This window comes from Gymnoscopelus microlampas, assembly GCF_963454915.1.
Source record: "Gymnoscopelus microlampas genome assembly, chromosome: 1".
Taxonomy (NCBI): domain Eukaryota; kingdom Metazoa; phylum Chordata; class Actinopteri; order Myctophiformes; family Myctophidae; genus Gymnoscopelus; species Gymnoscopelus microlampas.
Window position 1 is genome coordinate 1,454,364 of NC_139962.1, and position 20,637 is coordinate 1,475,000.

At 41.3% G+C, this 20,637-nt stretch overlaps 2 protein-coding genes across 3 annotated transcripts in view; one reads left to right on the forward strand and one right to left on the reverse strand.

Moving 5' to 3' along the window:
• The window catches only part of LOC311049421 (NACHT, LRR and PYD domains-containing protein 3-like), a 78,181-nt gene extending 64,637 nt beyond the window's left edge, over positions 1–13,544 (reverse strand). For both annotated transcript variants that reach the window (XM_084062994.1, XM_084062993.1), the window contains exons 1-2: positions 13,420–13,544; positions 2,267–2,365 (exon numbers count right to left, since the gene is read on the reverse strand). In XM_084062994.1, coding sequence (XP_083919120.1) covers positions 2,267–2,346 — 80 coding nt within the window. In that variant the 5' untranslated portion in view covers positions 2,347–2,365; positions 13,420–13,544. The remainder of the gene's footprint in view (positions 1–2,266; positions 2,366–13,419) is intronic.
• A 2,309-nt stretch (positions 13,545–15,853) lies between these two features.
• LOC311053789 (AP-2 complex subunit alpha-2) overlaps positions 15,854–20,637 on the forward strand; it is a 50,661-nt gene continuing 45,877 nt past the window's right edge. The window contains exon 1 of the mRNA XM_084069474.1: positions 15,854–16,099. Within this exon, the coding sequence (XP_083925600.1) occupies positions 16,033–16,099 (67 nt within the window). The 5' untranslated portion in view covers positions 15,854–16,032. The remainder of the gene's footprint in view (positions 16,100–20,637) is intronic.

A 20,637-nucleotide genomic window follows, 5' to 3' on the forward strand; every position in this document is an offset into this window, starting at 1 on the left:
CCGAGGCGGCAGACCGAAGTGGTCGGGCAGGGGTGTAGGCATCGATCATAGCCCGGAGGTAAGAAGGAGCTGTTCCTTTAACTGCCCTATAGGCTAGCACCAGGGTTTTAAACTGGATGCGAGCCGCCACGGGGAGCCAGTGTAGAGAACGTAGAAGGATAGTTGTGTGGGAGAACTTGGGGCGGTTGAACACCAGACGAGCCGCAGCTTTCTGAACAAGCTCCAGAGGTCTGATGGCAGATGCCGGAGCACCAGCAAGGAGGGAGTTGCAGTAGTCCAGGCGGGAGATGACAAGAGCCTGGATGAGCACCTTGGCTGCCTTCTCCGTGAGGAAGGGGCGAATCCTCCTGATGTTGTAGAGGAGGAATCTGCAGGACTGTGTCACCGGTGCGATGTTTGTCGAGAACGACAGTTGGTCGTCCAGGGTCACACCCAGATTCCTCGCAGTCCAAGTTGACGTCACCAATTAAACTAATCTCATCGTCATAAATCATACCATGCGTTTGTATATTAATTTAACCCATTACGAGCAGTGCGCATTCTAGCTTACACTAAAATAAAGCAATCATGTATTCCCCCTTGAGTCACGGGCTGCCGTGATGCCACGTTAAATGAGAAATAATAGGCAATAATCTGAACATTTATGGAGTGATCATTGATGAATGAAATATAAACATTAATGGATGAAGGCTGGTGTGTGTTTTGGAGTGCTAAATGTCCAATCTCCCGCGGCGGCCCAAATGAATCCACAGCATAAAGAATAACCTCCTGCGTTGGTCAAAGGTTTGGAGGGTGGGGTTTATATCCTCAACCCAGCCCAGGTTGTATAACTCCATATACAGTAGGACACACTACTGTAAGTTTGGAGACCTCACTGTCCATGACAAGATTACAGCGGCGCAGGCGCGCCAGTCCCGAGTCCGACTCCTGAAAATGCTCTCGCATAAGCGCTCGTATAGTTTTGAAAATAGCAGATCTACAAGCTCACAACACGTCGCAATACGACGCGTTGTGAGCTTGTAGATCTGCTGCTTTCAAATAGCCAATGCAGCCAGATCTGCAAGCTTAACCGAATGACTGTTAAAGCAGTTTGTTTAAATGTTTATAAAATGTTCTCTTCACAAGGATTATTTATCATTGTGTATTATACATTATTATTATTATACATTGTGATATACATTTTGGAGTGGATACATGTGTCCAGATGTCAGACAGTCAGACAATGCTGCTCCGCAGCTCTAAGATGGAACAAACAAACGGGTGCAGCCAAAGTCAACAACTGCTCGCGACCTCACGTGAGATTTGAGTGGGCGGTACACTGAAGCCAAAGTCAGGATATATTGATAAATGCCGAAAGTTGCGGTGATCTCACCGTACGCCCATTATTTGGTCTACACCTTGTTGATAAATGAGGGCCAATGGGTGCAGCAAACAGTTAAAGTTTACAGTGTTCTGTCTGGGGGTCTGGTTCATTACGAAACATTGGAGAACTAACCAGTGACTGGTTAAGAAAACATAGCTCACCAGTAACTCTTCTAGTACTCTGTCTACTGGCTCATATATCTAGTTATTCATTTAACAAAAAATAGTCTTTACATTACTAACACACGACTAAAAAGTAAATCAATGACACTGCAGTGTGTTTTGGAGTGCTAAATGTCCGATCTCCCGCGGCGGCCCAAATGAATCCACAGCATAAAGAATAACCTCCTGCGTTGGTCAAAGGTTTGGAGGGTGGGGTTTATATCCTCAACCCAGCCCAGGTTGTATAACTCCATATACAGTAGGACACACTACTGTAAGTTTGGAGACCTCGCTGTCCATGACAAGATTACAGCGGCGCGGCCGCGCCAGTCCCGAGTCCGACTCATCTATGATGCAGCCAGATCTGCAAGCTTAACCGAATGACTGTTCAAGCAGTTTGTTTAAATGTTTATAAAATGTTCTCTTTTCACAGGGAATATTTATCATTGTGTATTATACATTATTATTATTATACATTATTATTATTATACATTGTGATATTGTCCAGCGTTGTCCAGGGTGTTTTAGGAAGAGAAGAGAACTAACCAGTGACTGGTTAAGAAAACATAGCTCACCAGTAACTCTTCTAGTACTCTGTCTACTGGCTCATATATCTAGTTATTCATTTAACAAAAAATAGTCTTTACATTACTAACACACGACTAAAAAGTAAATCAATGACACTGCAGTCGACACACAACTATGGCTTGTAAACATAAAATAGTAGGATCCTCTCACTTACCTTGAGTCTGGTGGTTTGTCTTCATTGCTGGCTGCTGGAGACTCTGTTCCCTCCTCCACTCTGTCCCCAGAGACACTCATCTTCTGGACTTTAACACATCTATGATGCACAGAGAACACAAAGAAGGGTATTTGAAATGCCAAGCTCCAAAATCCTAACCTGTTGGCTGACATTTGGAGCGTTGTCAAGGGTGTTTTAGAGAAGATAGAAGAGTCTAGGACGTCATCAAGGGTATCGCTTATCCGGCTCGCTGGCACAACCTGGGGTGCCTCCTCCAGAAGAAGTCTAGGACGTGTGGAGCGTTGTCCAGGGTGTTTTAGAGAAGAGAGAAGAGTCTAGGACGTGTGGGACGTTGTCCAGAGTGTTTTAGAGAAGAGAGAAGAGTCTAGGACGTGTGGAGCGTTGTCCAGGGTGTTTTAGAGAAGAGAGAAGAGTCTAGGACGTGTGGAGCGTTGTCCAGAGTGTTTTAGAGAAGAGAGAAGAGTCTAGGATGTGTGGAGCGTTGTCCAGGGGGTTTTAGAGAAGAGAGAAGTGTCTAGGACGTGTGGAGCGTTGTCCAGAGTGTTTTAGAGAAGAGAGAAGAGTCTAGGACGTGTGGAGCGTTGTCCAGGGTGTTTTAGAGAAGAGAGAAGAGTCTAGGACGTGTGGAGCGTTGTCCAGAGTGTTTTGGAGAAGAGAGAAGAGTCTAGGACGTGTGGAGCGTTGTCCAGAGTGTTTTAGAGAAGAGAGAAGAGTCTAGGACATGTGGAGCGTTGTCCCGAGTGTTTTAGAGAAGAGAGAAGAGTCTAGGACGTGTGGAGCGTTGTCCAGGGTGTTTTAGAGAATAGAGAAGAGTCTAGGACGTGTGGAGCGTTGTCCAGAGTGTTTTAGAGAAGAGAGAAGAGTCTAGGACATGTGGAGCGCTGTCCAGGGGGTTTTAGAGAAGAGAGAAGAGTCTAGGATATGTGGAGTGTTGTCCAGAGTGTTTTAGAGAAGAGAGAAGAGTCTAGGACGTGTGGAGCGTTGTCCAGGGTGTTTTAGAGAAGAGAGAAGAGTCTAGGACGCGTGGAGCGTTGTCCAGGGTGTTTTAGAGAAGAGAGAAGAGTCTAGGACGCGTGGAGCGTTGTCCAGGGTGTTTTAGAGAAGAGAGAAGAGTCTAGGACGTGTGGAGCGTTGTCCAGGGTGTTTTAGAGAAGAGAGAAGAGTCTAGGACGTGTGGAGCGTTGTCCAGGGTGTTTTAGAGAAGAGAGAAGAGTCTAGGATGTGTGGAGCGTTGTCCAGGGTGTTTTAGAGAAGAGAGAAGAGTCTAGGACGTGTGGAGCGTTGTCCAGAGTGTTTTAGAGAAGAGAGAAGAGTCTAGGATATGTGGAGCGTTGTCCAGAGTGTTTTAGAGAAGAGTCTAGGACGTGTGGAGCGTTGTCCAGGGTGTTTTAGAGAAGAGAGAAGAGTCTAGAACGTGAGGAGCAAAATTAATTGTTTCTTCTGTTTTCTTCAATTCTACAGTTGTATATTATAGGATTTAATACTATAATAATTGTATCATTCATGTTTTTTTAAATAATTGTCATCTTGAGAGCAGTGGTTCTCAAGGGGTCCTTGATGGGGTTCCAGGGTGTCCCCAGCAAAATGAGGAATAGTTCAAGTACTTAAAACACTATTTTATACTTTGGGTATTCGAAAATAGCCGATCTACAATCTCGCAACGTGTCACATCGTGACCTGTTTTGAGCTTGTAGATCGGCTATTTTCAAAACATTTTGATAAATCTTGAATTTCTTTTAAAAAATATGGAATAATTAGACTTTTTTTATTATTATTATTGAATACAAATCTTCTCCTATGAGTATGTTCAGATGGGGGGTCTGTAGCCACATACATGTCAATGTGGGGGTCCTTGATATGAACATGTTTGAGAAACACTGATTTAGAGTTTTCAACAGAGCTGAACATTACAATGCAACCAGAACACTGAACCCCCCCCCCATACCTCCCTCTCACCCCATACACCACCATAACCCCCCCATACCTCCCTCTCACCCCATACACCACCATACCCCCCCCATACCTCCCTCTCACCCCATACCTCCCTCTCACCCCATACCCCCCCCCACCATACCTCCCTCTCACCCCATACACCTCATTACACCACCATACCCTCCCTCACCATATCATCTTATACTCATGACACACCAGTAGTGAAATTGTCTCTAAACTTCACACAGATATAATGCATGCATTGTGACATTCAATAAACTACCTTTTCATGATTTAAACTTTCATATTTTCTTTTTTATACTTTGATCAAAACTGAGATTTTGCCCAGTAGATGACAGCCTTACTGTGCATGTGTCAACCCTACAGCCAAGGCATTCTGCACAGTGATGCACACATACACACACATACACACGTGCACAGAATGCACAGAATGCACAGAATGCACAGAATGCACACATACAGGACTCGTGCTCAAAGTATGTCACTGCTGTGTTCACTACAAACAAGACAACCTACCAGCAACAAGGATCCATATGTTGTTATATATCCAATCCACTTTATTTATAGAGCACATTTAAAACAACAGTGTTGAACCAAAGTGCTGTAACACTCAGTAACACAATACTAAAATAAACAAGAGCAGAAACAACACACAATAAACAGGACAACATTTGACACAATGCCTGTAGAGGAAACAGCAGCTTCTCAATCTGAATGTTCAAACTCCAAGGAGAACAAGTGAGTTTTCAAACGTGATTTAAACACAGGCAGGGTTTGAGACGCTCTAACATGGGGTGGAAGCTCCTTCCACAGTGTGGGCGCTATGAAGGAAAATGATCTATCTCCCCGGGACTTCAGCTTTGTTGCTGAGACCTTAAGGAGTGACTGGTTAGTCAGTAGACCTTAAGGAGTGACTGGTCAGTCACTAGACCTTAAAGAGTGACTGGTCAGTCAGTAGACCTTAAGGAGTGACTGGTTAGTCACTAGACCTTAAGGAGTGACTGGTCAGTCAGTAGACCTTAAGGAGTGACTGGTCAGTCAGTAGACCTTAAGGAGTGACTGGTTAGTCAGTAGACCTTAAGGAGTGACTGGTCAGTCACTAGACCTTAAAGAGTGACTGGTCAGTCAGTAGACCTTAAGGAGTGACTGGTTAGTCACTAGACCTTAAGGAGTGACTGGTCAGTCAGTAGACCTTAAGGAGTGACTGGTCAGTCACTAGACCTTAAGGAGTGACTGGTCAGTCAGTAGACCTTAAGGAGTGACTGGTCAGTCACTAGACCTTAAGGAGTGACTGGTCAGTCAGTAGACCTTAAGGAGTGACTGGTCAGTCAGTAGACCTTAAGGAGTGACTGGTCAGTCACTAGACCTTAAGGAGTGACTGGTCAGTCAGTAGACCTTAAGGAGTGACTGGTCAGTCACTAGACCTTAAGGAGTGACTGGTCAGTCAGTAGATCTTAAGGAGTGACTGGTCAGTCAGTAGACCTTAAGGAGTGACTGGTCAGTCACTAGACCTTAAGGAGTGACTGGTCAGTGGACCTCAAGACCCTCGTAGCGTTATTGGGAGGTATAAAGCTCTGATATGTATATTATAATGGTACCAAACCATTTAAAGACTAACATTAAAGTCTTAAACTGAATCCTGTAACAAACAGGGAGCCAGTGTAGGGAGGCAAGAAACACATATATAAACAAATCATGTCACACACACATTTCTGGGAGCCGTGATGCCAACGTACTGTATGCTACAACACAGCTCATCATTATGTCAACATGTGTGTGTGTGTGTGTGTGTGTGTGTGTGTGTGTGTGTGTGTGTGTGTGTGTGTGTGTGTGTGTGTGTGTGTGTGTGTGTGTGTGTGTGTGTGTGTGTGTGTCTCTCTCTCACTGGCATGAGGGATGTGGCTGCTGCAAGAAAGAGGAAGAGAGACAGACAGACAGACAGGCAGGCAGGCAGGCAGGCAGGCAGGCAGACAGACAGACGATAAAAGAGAAAGAGGAAAGAAGAAAACTGTCACAATGATCTCAGATGTAAAACTTGTCGTTTAATCTGAACAACTGTTGGAGGCACTCCCCAGGGCTATGTACTAGGTCCACTCCTTTTTCCCCTCTACACCAAAAATAGCAGATCTACAAGCTCACAGCATGTGTAAATGAGATTGTAGATCAGCTGTGAACGGTGTGATATAGTTTATGACACAGTATCATTCTTACCTGGTAAGATGAGCTCATCAAGTCAGAGGTTGTTGTGTGTAGTAGTGTGTAGTTGTTTCACACGTCAAAGTAAAGTTACAACTCTGTTCTTCCTGCTGCTATAAGATCACTTCCTGTTGTGATGTGTGTGTGTGTGTGTGTGTGTGTGTGTGTGTGTGTGTGTGTGTGTGTGTGTGTGTGTGTGTGTGTATGCTCATGTCTAAACCTAACCTTATTCCTAACCTTAACCTCAGTAAAACTATGTCTAAACCTAACCTTATTCCTAACCTTAACCTCAGTAAAACTATGTCTAAACCTAACCTTATTCCTAACCTTAACCTCAGTAAAACTATGTCTCAACCTAACCTTATTCCTAACCTTAACCTCAGTAAAACTATGTCTAAACCTAACCTTATTCCTAAATGTAACCTCAGTAAAACTATGTCTAAACCTAACCTTATTCCTAACCTTAAAGGACAACTTTGTTTTTTTACAACCAATGTTTATGTTTTAGATTGTAATTAAAGTAAATAAAAGATGAGTGTTAAAAATTTTACATTTACTGCTTTCTATAGTTTTAGCAATTTTCACAATCTTTTTTACAGTGTTTTCACAGTGGGCGGGGGCATTCTGTCCGGTGGCTAAATATGTATTTTTTTAACACAACAACCCAGCGTTTTCTTTATTATTATTTACAGTAGCTCTTCTAGCCCCCAATAACTCAAATCTGGCCATCACAGACAGCCGGACCTTTTTTATTGTGTAAAAAAGGCATATTTAGCCACCGGACAGAATGCCCCCACCCACTGTAAAAAATATCGCAAAAAATGCTAAAACTATAGAAAGCAGTAAAAGAAAAAAAAATTACACTCATCATTTATTTACTTTAATTACAAGCTAAAATATAAACCTTGGTTGTAAAAAAACAAAGTTGTCCTTTAACATCAATAAAACTATGTCTAAACCTAACTTTATTCCTAACCTTAACCTCAGTAAAACTATGTCTAAACCTAACCTTATTCCTAACCTTAACCTCAGTAAAACTATGTCTAAACCTAACCTTATTCCTAACTTTAACCTCAGTAAAACTATGTCTCAACCTAACCTTATTCCTAAACTTAACCTCAGTAAAACTATGTCTAAACCTAACCTTATTCCTAACCTTAACATCAGTAAAACTATGTCTAAACCTAACCTTATTCCTAAACCTTAACCTCAGTAAAACTATGTCTAAACCTAACCTTATGCCTAACCTTAACCTCAGTAAAACTATGTCTAAACCTAACCTTATTCCGAACCTTAACCTCAGTAAAACTATGTCTAAACCTAACCTTATTACTAACCTTACTCAGTAAAACTATGTCTAAACCTAACCTTATTCCTAACCTTAACCTCAGTAAAACTATGTCTAAACCTAACCTTATTACTAACCTTACTCAGTAGAACTATGTCTAAACCTAACCTTATTCCTAACCTTAACCTCAGTAAAACTATGTCTAAACCTAACCTTATTCCTAAACTTAACCTCAGTAAAACTATGTCTAAACCTAACCTTATTCCTAAACTTAACCTCAGTAAAACTATGTCTAAACCTAACCTTATTCCTAACCTTAACCTCAGTAAAACTATGTCTAAACCTAACCTTATTCCTAACTTTAACCTCAGTAAAACTATGTCTCAACCTAACCTTATTCCTAAACTTAACCTCAGTAAAACTATGTCTAAACCTAACCTTATTCCTAAACTTAACCTCAGTAAAACTATGTCTAAACCTAACCTTATTCCAAACCTCAACCTCAGTAAAACTATGTCTAAACCTAACCTTATTCCTAACCTTAACCTCAGTAAAACTATGTCTAAACCTAACCTTATTCCTAAATGTAACCTCAGTAAAACTATGTCTAAACCTAACCTTATTCCAAACCTCAACCTCAGTAAAACTATGTCTAAACCTAACTTTATTCCTAACCTTAACCTCAGTAAAACTATGTCTAAACCTAACCTTATTCCTAACCTTAACCTCAGTAAAACTATGTCTAAACCTACCCTTATTCCTAACTTTAACCTCAGTAAAACTATGTCTCAACCTAACCTTATTCCTAAACTTAACCTCAGTAAAACTATGTCTAAACCTAACCTTATTCCTAACCTTAACATCAGTAAAACTATGTCTAAACCTAACCTTATTCCTAAACTTAACCTCAGTAAAACTATGTCTAAACCTAACCTTATTCCTAACCTTAACCTCAGTAAAACTATGTCTAAACCTAACCTTATTCCTAACCTTAACCTCAGTAAAACTATGTCTAAACCTAACCTTATTACTAACCTTACTCAGTAAAACTATGTCTAAACCTAACCTTATTCCTAACCTTAACCTCATTAAAACTATGTCTAAACCTAACCTTATTCCTAACCTTAACCTCAGTAAAACTATGTCTAAACCTAACCTTATTACTAACCTTACTCAGTAAAACTATGTCTAAACCTAACCTTATTCCTAACCTTAACCTCAGTAAAACTATGTCTAAACCTAACCTTATTCCTAACCTTAACCTCAGTAAAACTATGTCTAAACCTAACCTTATTACTAACCTTACTCAGTAAAACTATGTCTAAACCTAACCTTATTCCTAACCTTAACCTCAGTAAAACTATGTCTAAACCTAACCTTATTCCTAAACGTAACCTCAGTAAAACTATGTCACTCTAAAGCTAACCTTACTCATTCATGTTTGGGGCCGCAGTAATACCCTTTAAGGGTTGCATGCGGCCCCGAAAATTCAAGTTTGACACCCCTGGTCTAAGTGGTTAAGCTGAAGTGATTTTGATCAATTCAAAATGTTATCAAAGTATTCTGGGACACCCCTGGACTTGTGTCACGGCACCCTAGGGTGCCACTACACCCTGGGCTATAACACATTGTAACAACAAGCTTAACGTCAAAGAGTAACCTCTTGAACCCTAGCCTCACTATTATTCTGGACATGTTATAATAGGTGAACATTTGGCAAAAAAAACTAAAAAAACTAAATGGAAAACATTCTGGGAAAATAGCAGATCTACAAGCTCACAATGCATGACGTTGCGATGTGGTGAGCTTGTAGATCTGCTGTTTGCAACAAAGAGATGAAGAGGGGTCAAGGATAGAGCCCTGGGGGACCCCGGTCAACAAAGTATAAAGGGTTATTGGGATGTTATTCTAAAGTTGCAAACATGTTATAGAGCCTGCATAAGGTAACTCCCTTATTCCCTTATTCACTCAACAGTACACACATTTTACAGCCTGCATAAGGTAACTCCATTATTCACTCAACACTACACACATTATACAGCCTGCATAAGGTAACTCCCTTATTAAGTCAACACGACATACATTATACGACCTGCATAAGGGAACTCCTTATTCACTCAATACATACATTATACAGCCTGCATTAGGTAACCTTATTCATTCAACACTACATACATTATACAGCCTGCATAAGGTAACTCCTTATTCACTCAATACATACATTATACAGCCTGCATAAGGTAACCTTATTCACCCAACACTACACACATCATACAGCCTGCATAAGGTAACACCTTATTCACTCAACACTACACACATTATACAGCCTGCATAAGGTAACACCTTATTCACTCAACACTACACACATTATACAGCCTGCATAAGGTAACGCCTTATTCACTCAACACTACACACATTATACAGCCTGTATAAGGTAACGCCTTATTCACTCAACACTACATACATTATACAGCCTGCATAAGGTAACACCTTATTCACTCAACACTACACACATTATACAGCCTGCATAAGGTAACACCTTATTCACTCAACACTACACACATTATACAGCCTGCATAAGGTAACACCTTATTCACTCAACACTACACACATTATACAGCCTGCATAAGGTAACACAAAATAGTCAACATGTGTTTCTGTTTCAAAAAAGTGGAAATAGCTCACAATACAGAGTGCTGTGAGCTTGTAGATCTGCTATTATCACTGCTGTAGAGCTTAAGTGGTCTGTCTGTCTGTCTGTCTGTCTGTCTGTCTGTCTGTCTGTCTGTCTGTCTGTCTGTCTGTCTGTCTGTCTGTCTGTCTGTCTGTCTGTCTGTCTGTCTGTCTGTCTGTCTGTCTGTCTGTGTGTGTGTGTGTGTGTGTGTGTGTCTGTCTGTCTGTCTGTCTGTCTGTCTGTCTGTCTGTCTGTCTGTCTGTCTGTCTGTCTGTCTGTCTGTCTGTCTGTCTGTCTGTCTGTCTGTCTGTCTGTCTGTCTGTCTGTCTGTGTGTGTGTGTGTGTGTGTGTGTGTGTGTGTGTGTGTGTGCGTGCGTGCGTGCTACGTGGAAGTGGCTGCTACAAGTAGACGTATTTATGATTCTGACGTTTTCAATCTAAGAGAGTTGTAGGGTTCACGCCCCATGGAGACCTGGACTTTCTGCACTATGGCCCACAAAGTACTCCAAACGTGTACAAATTGAAAATAAAGGTGCTTACCCCAAAGCCCCAAATGTAAACTACTTCTACGGGGTAGTAGTTTAATGTAATAATCCATATCTTTCAATAAAGAAGTGTTTTAATGCCATCTGTGGCCGATTCTGTCGGAAGTTACCAATGGGCGGTAGTGACGGTAGTGAGGGGGCGCATCCGGTGAAACCCGGAATTACACTAAATGTAAACAAGAAGTAAACGAGGGTGAAAAAATGGCGTTCGGCCACAGCCGGCATTAAAACACTTCTTTATTGAAAGATCTGGATTATTACATTACACTACTACCCCGTAGAAGTAGTTAACATTTGGGGCTTTGGGGAAAGCACCTTTATTTTCAATTTTATACACGTTTGGAGTACTTTGCGGGCCATAGTGCAGAAAATCCAGGTCTCCATTCACTCAACACTACACACATCATACAGCCTGCATAAGGTAGCCTTATTCACTCAACACTACACACATCATACAGCCTGCATAAGGTAACGCCTTATTCACTCAACACTACACACATCATACAGCCTGCATAAGGTAACGCCTTATTCACTCAACACTACACACATCATACAGCCTGCATAAGGTAACGCCTTATTCACTCAACACTACACACATCATACAGCCTGCATAAGGTAACACCGTATTCACTCAACACTACACACATCATACAGCCTGCATAAGGTAACACCTTGTTCACTCAACACTACACACATCATACAGCCTGCATAAGGTAACACCTTATTCACTCAACACTACACACATCATACAGCCTGCATAAGGTAACACCTTATTCACTCAACACTACACACATTATACAGCCTGCATAAGGTAACACCTTATTCACTCAACACTACACACATTATACAGCCTGCATAAGGTAACACCTTATTCACTCAACACTACATACCTTATACAGCCTGCATAAGGTAACACCAAATAGTCAACATGTGTTTCTGTTTCAAAATAGTGAAAATAACTCACAATACAGAGTGCTGTGAGCTTGTAGATCTGCTATTATCACTGCTGTAGAGCTTACAGGAGTAGTTCACCCAAAAAATGACTTATTTTCTATCAATTGCACACCCCATGAAGCCTTGAATCCATGGATTTATTTTTTCATTTGTTGCATTCCTAAGCCAATAATTTGATTCCCGTCTCCTACCGGCTAATGTATCCGGTAGGAGACACAAAGTAGATTATTTGTGTCTCCTACCGGATACACACCCGGTCATCAAATCATTGGTTTAGGAATGCCACAAAAACAAAAAATAAATCCATGAATTCAAGGCTTCATGGGGTGTGCAATTGATAGAAAATAAGTCATTGTCTGTCTGTCTGTCTGTCTGTCTGTCTGTCTGTCTGTCTGTCTGTCTGTCTGTCTGTCTGTCTGTCTGTCTGTCTGTCTGTCTGTCTGTCTGTCTGTGTGTGTGTGTGTGTGTGTGTGTGTGTGTGTGCGCGCGCGCGCGCGCTACGTGGAAGTGGCTGCTACAAGTAGACGTATTTATGATTCTGACGTTTTCAATCTACGAGAGTTGTAGGGTTCACGCCCCATGGAGACCTGGACTTTCTGCACTATAGACCCCTTAACAGACGACGTCATACTGGCTGCGTGCAGCCAGTATGCGCGCAACGAAACCCATTATATCAGGTCTCGTTAGGACGCGTCTCACTAGCCAACACACACAAGAGGGGGTTGGGGTGTGCTGAAACCAGTGCACCCCGAAACAGGTTGGGAATTGATTGCGTGAAAAAATCACCTGTGCGTCCAGGCTCAATGTTAGTAAACAAATAATTGGTCTATGCCCCGCAAAGTACTCCAAACGTGTACAAATTGAAAATAAAGGTGCTTAGCTCAAAGCCCCCAATGTTAACTACTTCTAAGGGGTAGTAGTTTAATGTAATAATCCATATCTTTCAATAAAGAAGTGTTTTAATGCCGTCTGTGGCCGATTCTGTCGGAAGTTCCCAATGGGCGGTAGTGACGGTAGTGAGGGGGCGCATCCGGTGAAACCCGGAATTACACTAAATGTAAACAGGAAGTAAACGAGGGTGAAGAAATGGCGTTCGGCCACAGCCGGCATTAAAACACTTCTTTATTGTAAGATATGGATTATTACATTAAACTACTACCCCGTAGAAGTAGTTAACATTTGGGGCTTTGGGGTAAGCACCTTTATTTTCAATTTTATACACGTTTGGAGTACTTTGCGGGCCATAGTGCAGAAAATCCAGGTCTCCATGGGGGCTGAACCCTACAACTCTCGTAGATTGAAAACGTCAGAATCATAAATAAGTCTACGCGGGTTGTATACTACAGCTCGGGCTATGTACTAGGAGGTCCACCCTTTACCCCCTCTACACCAAATCTCTTCACAGAACATAGTCGATCTACAAGCTCACATCCCAACATGTGTTGTGAGCATGCAGATCGTTATAAACATTTATATTGTTACAGTTGTTTTATAAACAATAGTTTTGTGTTAAAAGTCTTACCTGGTCAAACAGTGTGTAGTTTTGTGTAAGTTGTTGGATGTCGTGTTGTTTATAAAGCTTCACATTTAGTGCTTTAAAGAAAAGACTGGATATAATGTATTATTTATTATAAACTTATAATAAAGTTATTTTTAACTCTATGGTTGAAACGCTGCCATGTTTCCCTGACAACATCATTTCCTGGTTTACAACTAAAGGTGGAGCGAGAGAGAGAGAGAGAGAGAGAGAGAGAGAGAGAGAGAGAGAGAGAGAGAGAGAGAGAGAGAGAGAGAGAGAGAGAGAGAGAGAGAGAGAGAGAGAGAGAGAGAGAGAGAGAGAGAGATAACGAGTTAGATAGGGGCGAGGGAGGGGGAGAGAGAGAGAGAGCGAGCAAGAGAACGAGTTAGATAGGGGGAGAGAGAGAGAGAGAGAGAGAGAGAGAGAGAGAGAGAGAGAGAGAGAGAGAGAGAGAGAGAGAAAGCGATAGAGAGAGAAAGCGAGCAAGAGAACGAGTTAGATAGGGAGAGAGAAAGAGAGAGAGAGAGAGAGAGGAGAGAGAGAGAGAGAGAGAGAGAGAGAGAGAGAGAGAGAGAGAGAGAGAGAGAGAGCGAGCGAGCGAGCGAGCGAGCGAGCAAGAGAACGAGTTTAGGAGAGAGAGAGAGAGAGAGAGAGAGAGAGAGAGAGAGAGAGAGAGAGAGAGAGAGAGAGAGAGAGCGAGCGAGCGAGCGAGCGAGCGAGCAAGAGAACGTGTTAGATAGGGAGAGAGAGAGAGAGAGAGAGAAAGAGAGAGAGAGCGAGCGAGAGAGAGAGAACGATAGACGAGGCTACAGACAGACAGACAGACAGACAGACAGACAGACCTGTCTCACTTTGTGGTTTTGGCTCCTATACTCGTCACTCATTCTGACACATATTTAATCAACTCCACTTATAATGTAATGTAAATGTTCTAAACAGATAAAAACACATCAACAACTCTTTTATTTATTTACAAACTCTACACAATGTGTATGTCAACAACACAGTTACAGTGTTTATTTACAAACTCTACACAATGTGTATGTCAACAACACAGTTACAGTGTTTATTTACAAACTCTACACAATGTGTATGTCAACAACACAGTTACAGAGTTTATTTACAAACTCTACACAATGTGTATGTCAACAACACAGTGTTTATTTATAGTGGAAGCTGTGTCTGACTCGCTGTGTGTTCTCATTCTGCGGTCTGTGTCGCCCTCCTGTGGACAAAGTCAGTACTGCAAGTGAGATTCATCACCATTAAAGTGTGTCTCAATTCAAAGAACACTGTTCAGCTGGGTTTGTCTGTCTTTCTTTGTTCCCTTTCTTCAGCATCACTGAGCAGACACACACACATACTGATGACAACACTTTATGCAGATTCATGGATGATAAACATAATAAATATATGACTGAGATCTCAGTGCCTTTTTCTCTCTGTTGTCAGGATTCAGGAGAAGTTCTTTTTTTTAGATGATTTACAGTTAGTCATGAGATGAGAAGTTCTCTTTGTTCAACAACTGCTGTGTTGTTGTTGTTACCAAAGAGACTGTCTGTCTGTCTGTCTGTCTGTCTGTCTGTCTGTCTGTCTGTCTGTCTGTCATTCCTACTGAAAACTACTAGTGGCCTGTAGCAGTGATTCTTCAGGCCGCGACCCCCAAAATAATCCTATTTGAACTGTTTTGATTGACTCCGTTCCACAGATGAATATTGTGAAAATAGCAGATCTCTCGCGATGCGAGGCGTTGTGAGCTTGTAGATCGGCTATCACAATGTTTGTCTCTTTCTTATATTATTTGACAATTTGGCCAATGTTTTATACTCGTTTATTGATTACTTTTGTTGTTTTTGTTGTCTTTTTTTTCAGGTTAAACATTTTAAAGATTAAAAATGTCTTAAAAGTCCTTAAATTGTCATTTCACTATCATCTGGGGACCCCCCAAAATCATCTGGGGACCCCACCAAAATCATGTGGGGACCCCCCCCCCCCCCCCCCCCCCCCCCCCCAAAATCATGTGGGGAACCCCCTGGGGGTCTCGACCCACATGTTGAGAACCACTGGCCTAGTAGCTACGACGTTCAATTTAAATAATCATGTAATTCCCCCAAACGAACGGTAGAGGTCAGCAACGTGCTTCATTCACCAGCTTCCACCTCCCGCCTAGACTGACAACCGTTAGCAGCAGAAGAAGAAGAAGAAGAAGAAGAAGAAGAAGAAGAAGAAGAAGAAGAAGAAGAAGAAGAAGAAGAAGAAGAAGAAGAAGAAGAAGAAGAAGAAGAAGAAGAAGAAGAATTTGTAGTTCTTTAGCAGGAAAATGTAGTTCTTTAGCAGGAAGTTGTAGTTTTTTCGGTAGAGAGGATTAGCTAACTGACGTCCAACGCCCCAGACACACGCGCACACACACACACACACACACACACACACACACACACACACACACACACACACACACACACACACACACAGAGGCAGAGCTACAGTTAGCTTGTAGCTACAGTTAGCACAACAACACTACAGTGTGTTGTTGTGTTTAATAACACATTACACACCTTTTATTATACTCTATTACGGATTACATTACAGATTACATAGATTACATTATTCATAAACATGCCAGCTGTGTCTAAAGGAGACGGAATGAGAGGCCTGGCTGTGTTTATCTCTGATATCAGGAACTGTAAGTTACTCTATTACTTTACTTTATTACTCTATACTGTACTATCCTGGCTGTGTTTATCTCTGACATCAACTGTGAGATAAACTTTATTACTTTATACTTAATACTTAATACTTTATACTTAATACTCTATACTCTATACTTTTCATCTCTGACATCAGTAACAGTGAGATACTTTACTTTACTGATACCAGTTTTACATGTTTCCCTAAAGTACCAAAAGTAAAAGTACTCGTTATGCAGAATATCCCATTTCACAACATACTACTTACTGTATGTCATTTCTTTTTTTGGGGGGAAAACAGCAGATCTACAAGCTCACCACACGTAGCATTGCACCGTGTTGTGAGCTTGTAGATCTGCTGTTTCATACATGGGGGTGAAGACAGACATTACGTGTAGCTTTAGTGGAGAAAAAAAAGTTGCTAAACATTTGAGTCAAACAAGGGCGTGACACACACACACACACGCACGCACGCACGCACGCACACACACACACACACACACACACACACACACACACACACACAGAAGAAGAGTGAGGAAATAACAAGCAGAAGTTTTCTCTCTCTTTCATAAACAAACACAAATGTTTGTTTATGTATTTTATGTTTGATTTATTTATTAGAGAAGTAAAAGATTTAAAGGATGTTCTATTTCCTAAAGGTCTTGTTGATCACTCGTTCTCTAACTTATTCACGTTAAGGACCCCCAAATATGAACATGTTTGTGACCACGGACCCCCATCTGAAAACATGTTGATCCTTTTACAAGATCTGTTCAAAAATGTTTACAAAATATTCCACCTTTTTTATTCAAAGATTTCAGGGACGTGCACAGATAGACTCTAGGTGGTGCTAGAGCACCTGCCCTTTGCCCTCTTGACCAGAAGTGCCCTTTTGGAAAAAAAAAAGGGCATTTTATAGCAGGGGTCTTCAACAGGGGGTCCGGGACCCCTAGGGGGTCCTCAGAGTTACTACAGGGGGTCCGCCAAATCTTTATGTGATATGATTTTTCTTTTTACCATAACCACTCGAAACCTAGCATCCCTTTTCTGAGGAGAACAAAAATAGCAGATCTACAAGCTCCCAACGCCTCGCGTTGCGAGGCGTTGGGAGCTTGTAGATCTGCTATTTTTGGCAAAGAGGTATAGGTGTAGAGGGAAAAAAGAGCAGACCAAGTAAAACAAAAAAAAGTATAATTTACTTGAGCACCTGCCCCTCACAATGTCTGTGCACGCCACTGAAAGATTTTCTTTTTGAAAATAGCAGATCTACAAGCTCACGATGGCATTGCACCGCGCCCCGCTGTGAGCTTGTAGATCTGCTATTTTCAAACAGCCGATGTAGGCCTACGTACGAGTAAAAGTGGTTTAAAGTGATTTTAATGGCATATTAACTAATTGTTGTTTGCTGGGGACCCCCTGGAACCCCCTCAAGGACCCCTAGGGGTCCCCGAACCCCCCTTTGAGAACCACTGCAGTGTTGATGACCCCTTTCACATCAGTGGTTCTCAAGCTGCGGTCCTGGGGTCGGGTTTGCTAACCACCGGAAATTCAAATATCTGTCATTTCAGATTTTAACCATTATTTTATACTTTAGATATTCAAAAATAGCAGATCTACAAACTCACAGCGTGGCCGAAGTGACGTACTATGAGCTTGTAGATCTGCTGGGTTTTTTTAATCATGAAGATTTGTGCAAATCTTTGAATATATATATATTTTTAAAGCAAACATTTGTACCTCAAATCTTTGGAACAACATATTTTGAGATGGGGGTCCGCAGCCAAATACATATAATGAGAGAGAGATGAAGCAGGGACCCCTTAGCTGACAGAGAGATGAAGCAGGGACCCCTTAGCTGACAGAGAGATGAAGCAGGGACCCCTTAGCTGAGAGAGGCCGATTTGTGCAAAACATATTTGTTGACAGTACTCCTACAGATTTTGTCCCAAAATCTCGCAAATCGGTACACAGTATCTCTAAAGTCATTAAACCAAACGTGTCTTTCAGATTTTTCATATTCCATCCTGATTGGCTAAAAATGGCTTCCAAAGTTTGCAGGAGTGCTTTGTTTTCAACAAAATGCCTCAAATCATGAACACAGCGTGCACTTTCCGTACAATTTTGCACGTATATTTCCACTATGCAGAGGAAGAAATGTCACTTGAACATTTTCAAATCAGCCTCATGGTGGCGCTATAACGGGCCAATTTGTGTTTTTACCTATAACTGCACCGATCAGTGTACAACTTTGTATGCACACTCCCTAGAGAGGTCAAGAAAAATAAATAAATTGCCTTTTATAGCGCCACCAGGAGGCCGACTTATGTAAAACATTTTTTTTCATATTACTCCTTCACATTTTATCCAAATCTCACGCACATCGGTACACATGATCTCTATAGTCATGTGATCACATGATCTCTATAGTCATGTGATCACATGATCTCTATAGTCATGTGATCAATACCAGAGGAAGCTCCACAAACCTTGTCCAACCCTTTTTTGGCTCAACAAAGGGAAGTAACTCGTTCTCATGCTATTCATCAAAAATGTGGAACGCCCTACCAAAAGGAGTAAAGGAGTGTAAAACCCTACTCTCTTTCAAAACAGCCCTAAAGATACACCTTCAGGAGGCTGCAATTGGAAAATGGCCCCTGTCTAAGTCCTAACCTAACCTACCCCCCTACCCCCCCCCCCCTCTCTCCTTCTCCTTTTGTACATATTTCTCACTCTTCATACCAGTAACCTGTAAACTGATTGTATGACATTCTATAGTAGTTGTGTATATCTGTCTGTCTCTTATATGTCATCATGATTTGTGTGCATGGGGAACTCATTTGAAACAAGCTCAGTGCTTTTATGAGTCTTCCAGTTTAGTAGACCTTGTATTGTGAATTTGTACTTCCATGTACTGTTGTTCTCATGTCTTACTAAATAAAGTACATCAATCAATCAATCAATCAATCACATGATCTCTATAGTCATGTGATCACATGATCTCTATAGTCATGTGATCAAGACGGATGTGTTTGATTTTTCATATTCCATCCTCATTGGCTAAGATTGACATCTAAACGTTGCAGTAGTGTCTTGTTTTGAACAAAATTCCGCTAATCATGAACGCAGCGTCCGATTGCGGTCAAACTTTGCACATTCACACTATGTTGAGGAACAAATGACACCCTTTAAACATTGGCCTGTTATAGCGCCACCAGGAGGCCACAATAACCTACCTGACCTGGTGGAGACCTGTGCTCCGAGGAGCACTTTCTCTAGTCTGATGCTGAGATGAACGGTCAGGGATATCAGTGTGGGTTTACAGTTTATTTTAAGACCCCCCCTCCTGTTTTAATCCACACAGCATAAGTTCATCAAATATGGGGGTCTTGTAGAGGGGGGGCACTATGACCCCCCCCCCCCCCCCCTCCCTCTCTCTCCATTGAGAGCAGAGCCAGTGGATGTCTCTCTGCCAACATGTGTCAGTGATGTGAGGAGAGTGACGTCAGTCACACATCTGAGGGAAACTAGAGAACAACGCTGTTTGTTACAGAATGTACATATTAGTGTGACAGGGACCCCCCCCCCAAGGACCCCCCCCCCAGGGACACCCCCCCTTCAAGACAAGATTAGTGTTGTTAAAACTGTTCAAGAATGTCAAGATTTTTTTTGTGTGGAAAATAGCCGATCTGCAAGCTCACAACACATCATGATGTGTTGTGAGCTTGTAGATCTGCACGCACGCACACACACACACACACACACCCCTGACCCATATCCTGGCTGTCATTCAGCTTGACCTCAAACAACCGTATACGTGTAAAAGTGTGTGTGAGCACGTGCACAGACACGTGCACATCAGACACTTGCACAGACACGTGCACAGACGAGACTATGAATGTTGTAAAGTTATAATGTAAGTTATTAGTCATAATATCTGCACCTTTAGTTCACAAAGCCTGAAAGACAGACAGAAATGTAATATTCATAATGTTCATTAATGTTAATGTTCATTAATATTAATGTTCATTAATGTTAATGTTAGTTAAATGTTCATTAATGTTAATGTTCATTAATGTTAATGAAATGTTCATTAATATTAATGAAATGTTCCTTAATGTTAATGAAATGTTCCTTAATGTTAATGAAATGTTCCTTAATGTTAATGAAATGTTCCTTAATGTTAATGAAATGTTCCTTAATGTTAGTTAAATGTTCCTTAATGTTAATGAAATGTTCCTTAATGTTAGTTAAATGTTCATTAATGTTAGTTAAATGTTCATTAATGTTAATGAAATGTTCCTTAATGTTAGTTAAATGTTCCTTAATGTTAGTTAAATGTTCCTTAATGTTAATGAAATGTTCATTAATGTTAATGAAATGTTCATTAATGTTAATGAAATGTTCATTAATGTTAATGTTCATTAATGTTAATGAAATGTTCATTAATGTTAATGAAATGTTCATTAATGTTAATGTTAATGAAATGTTCCTTAATGTTAATGTTCATTAATGTTAATGAAAGGTTCATTAA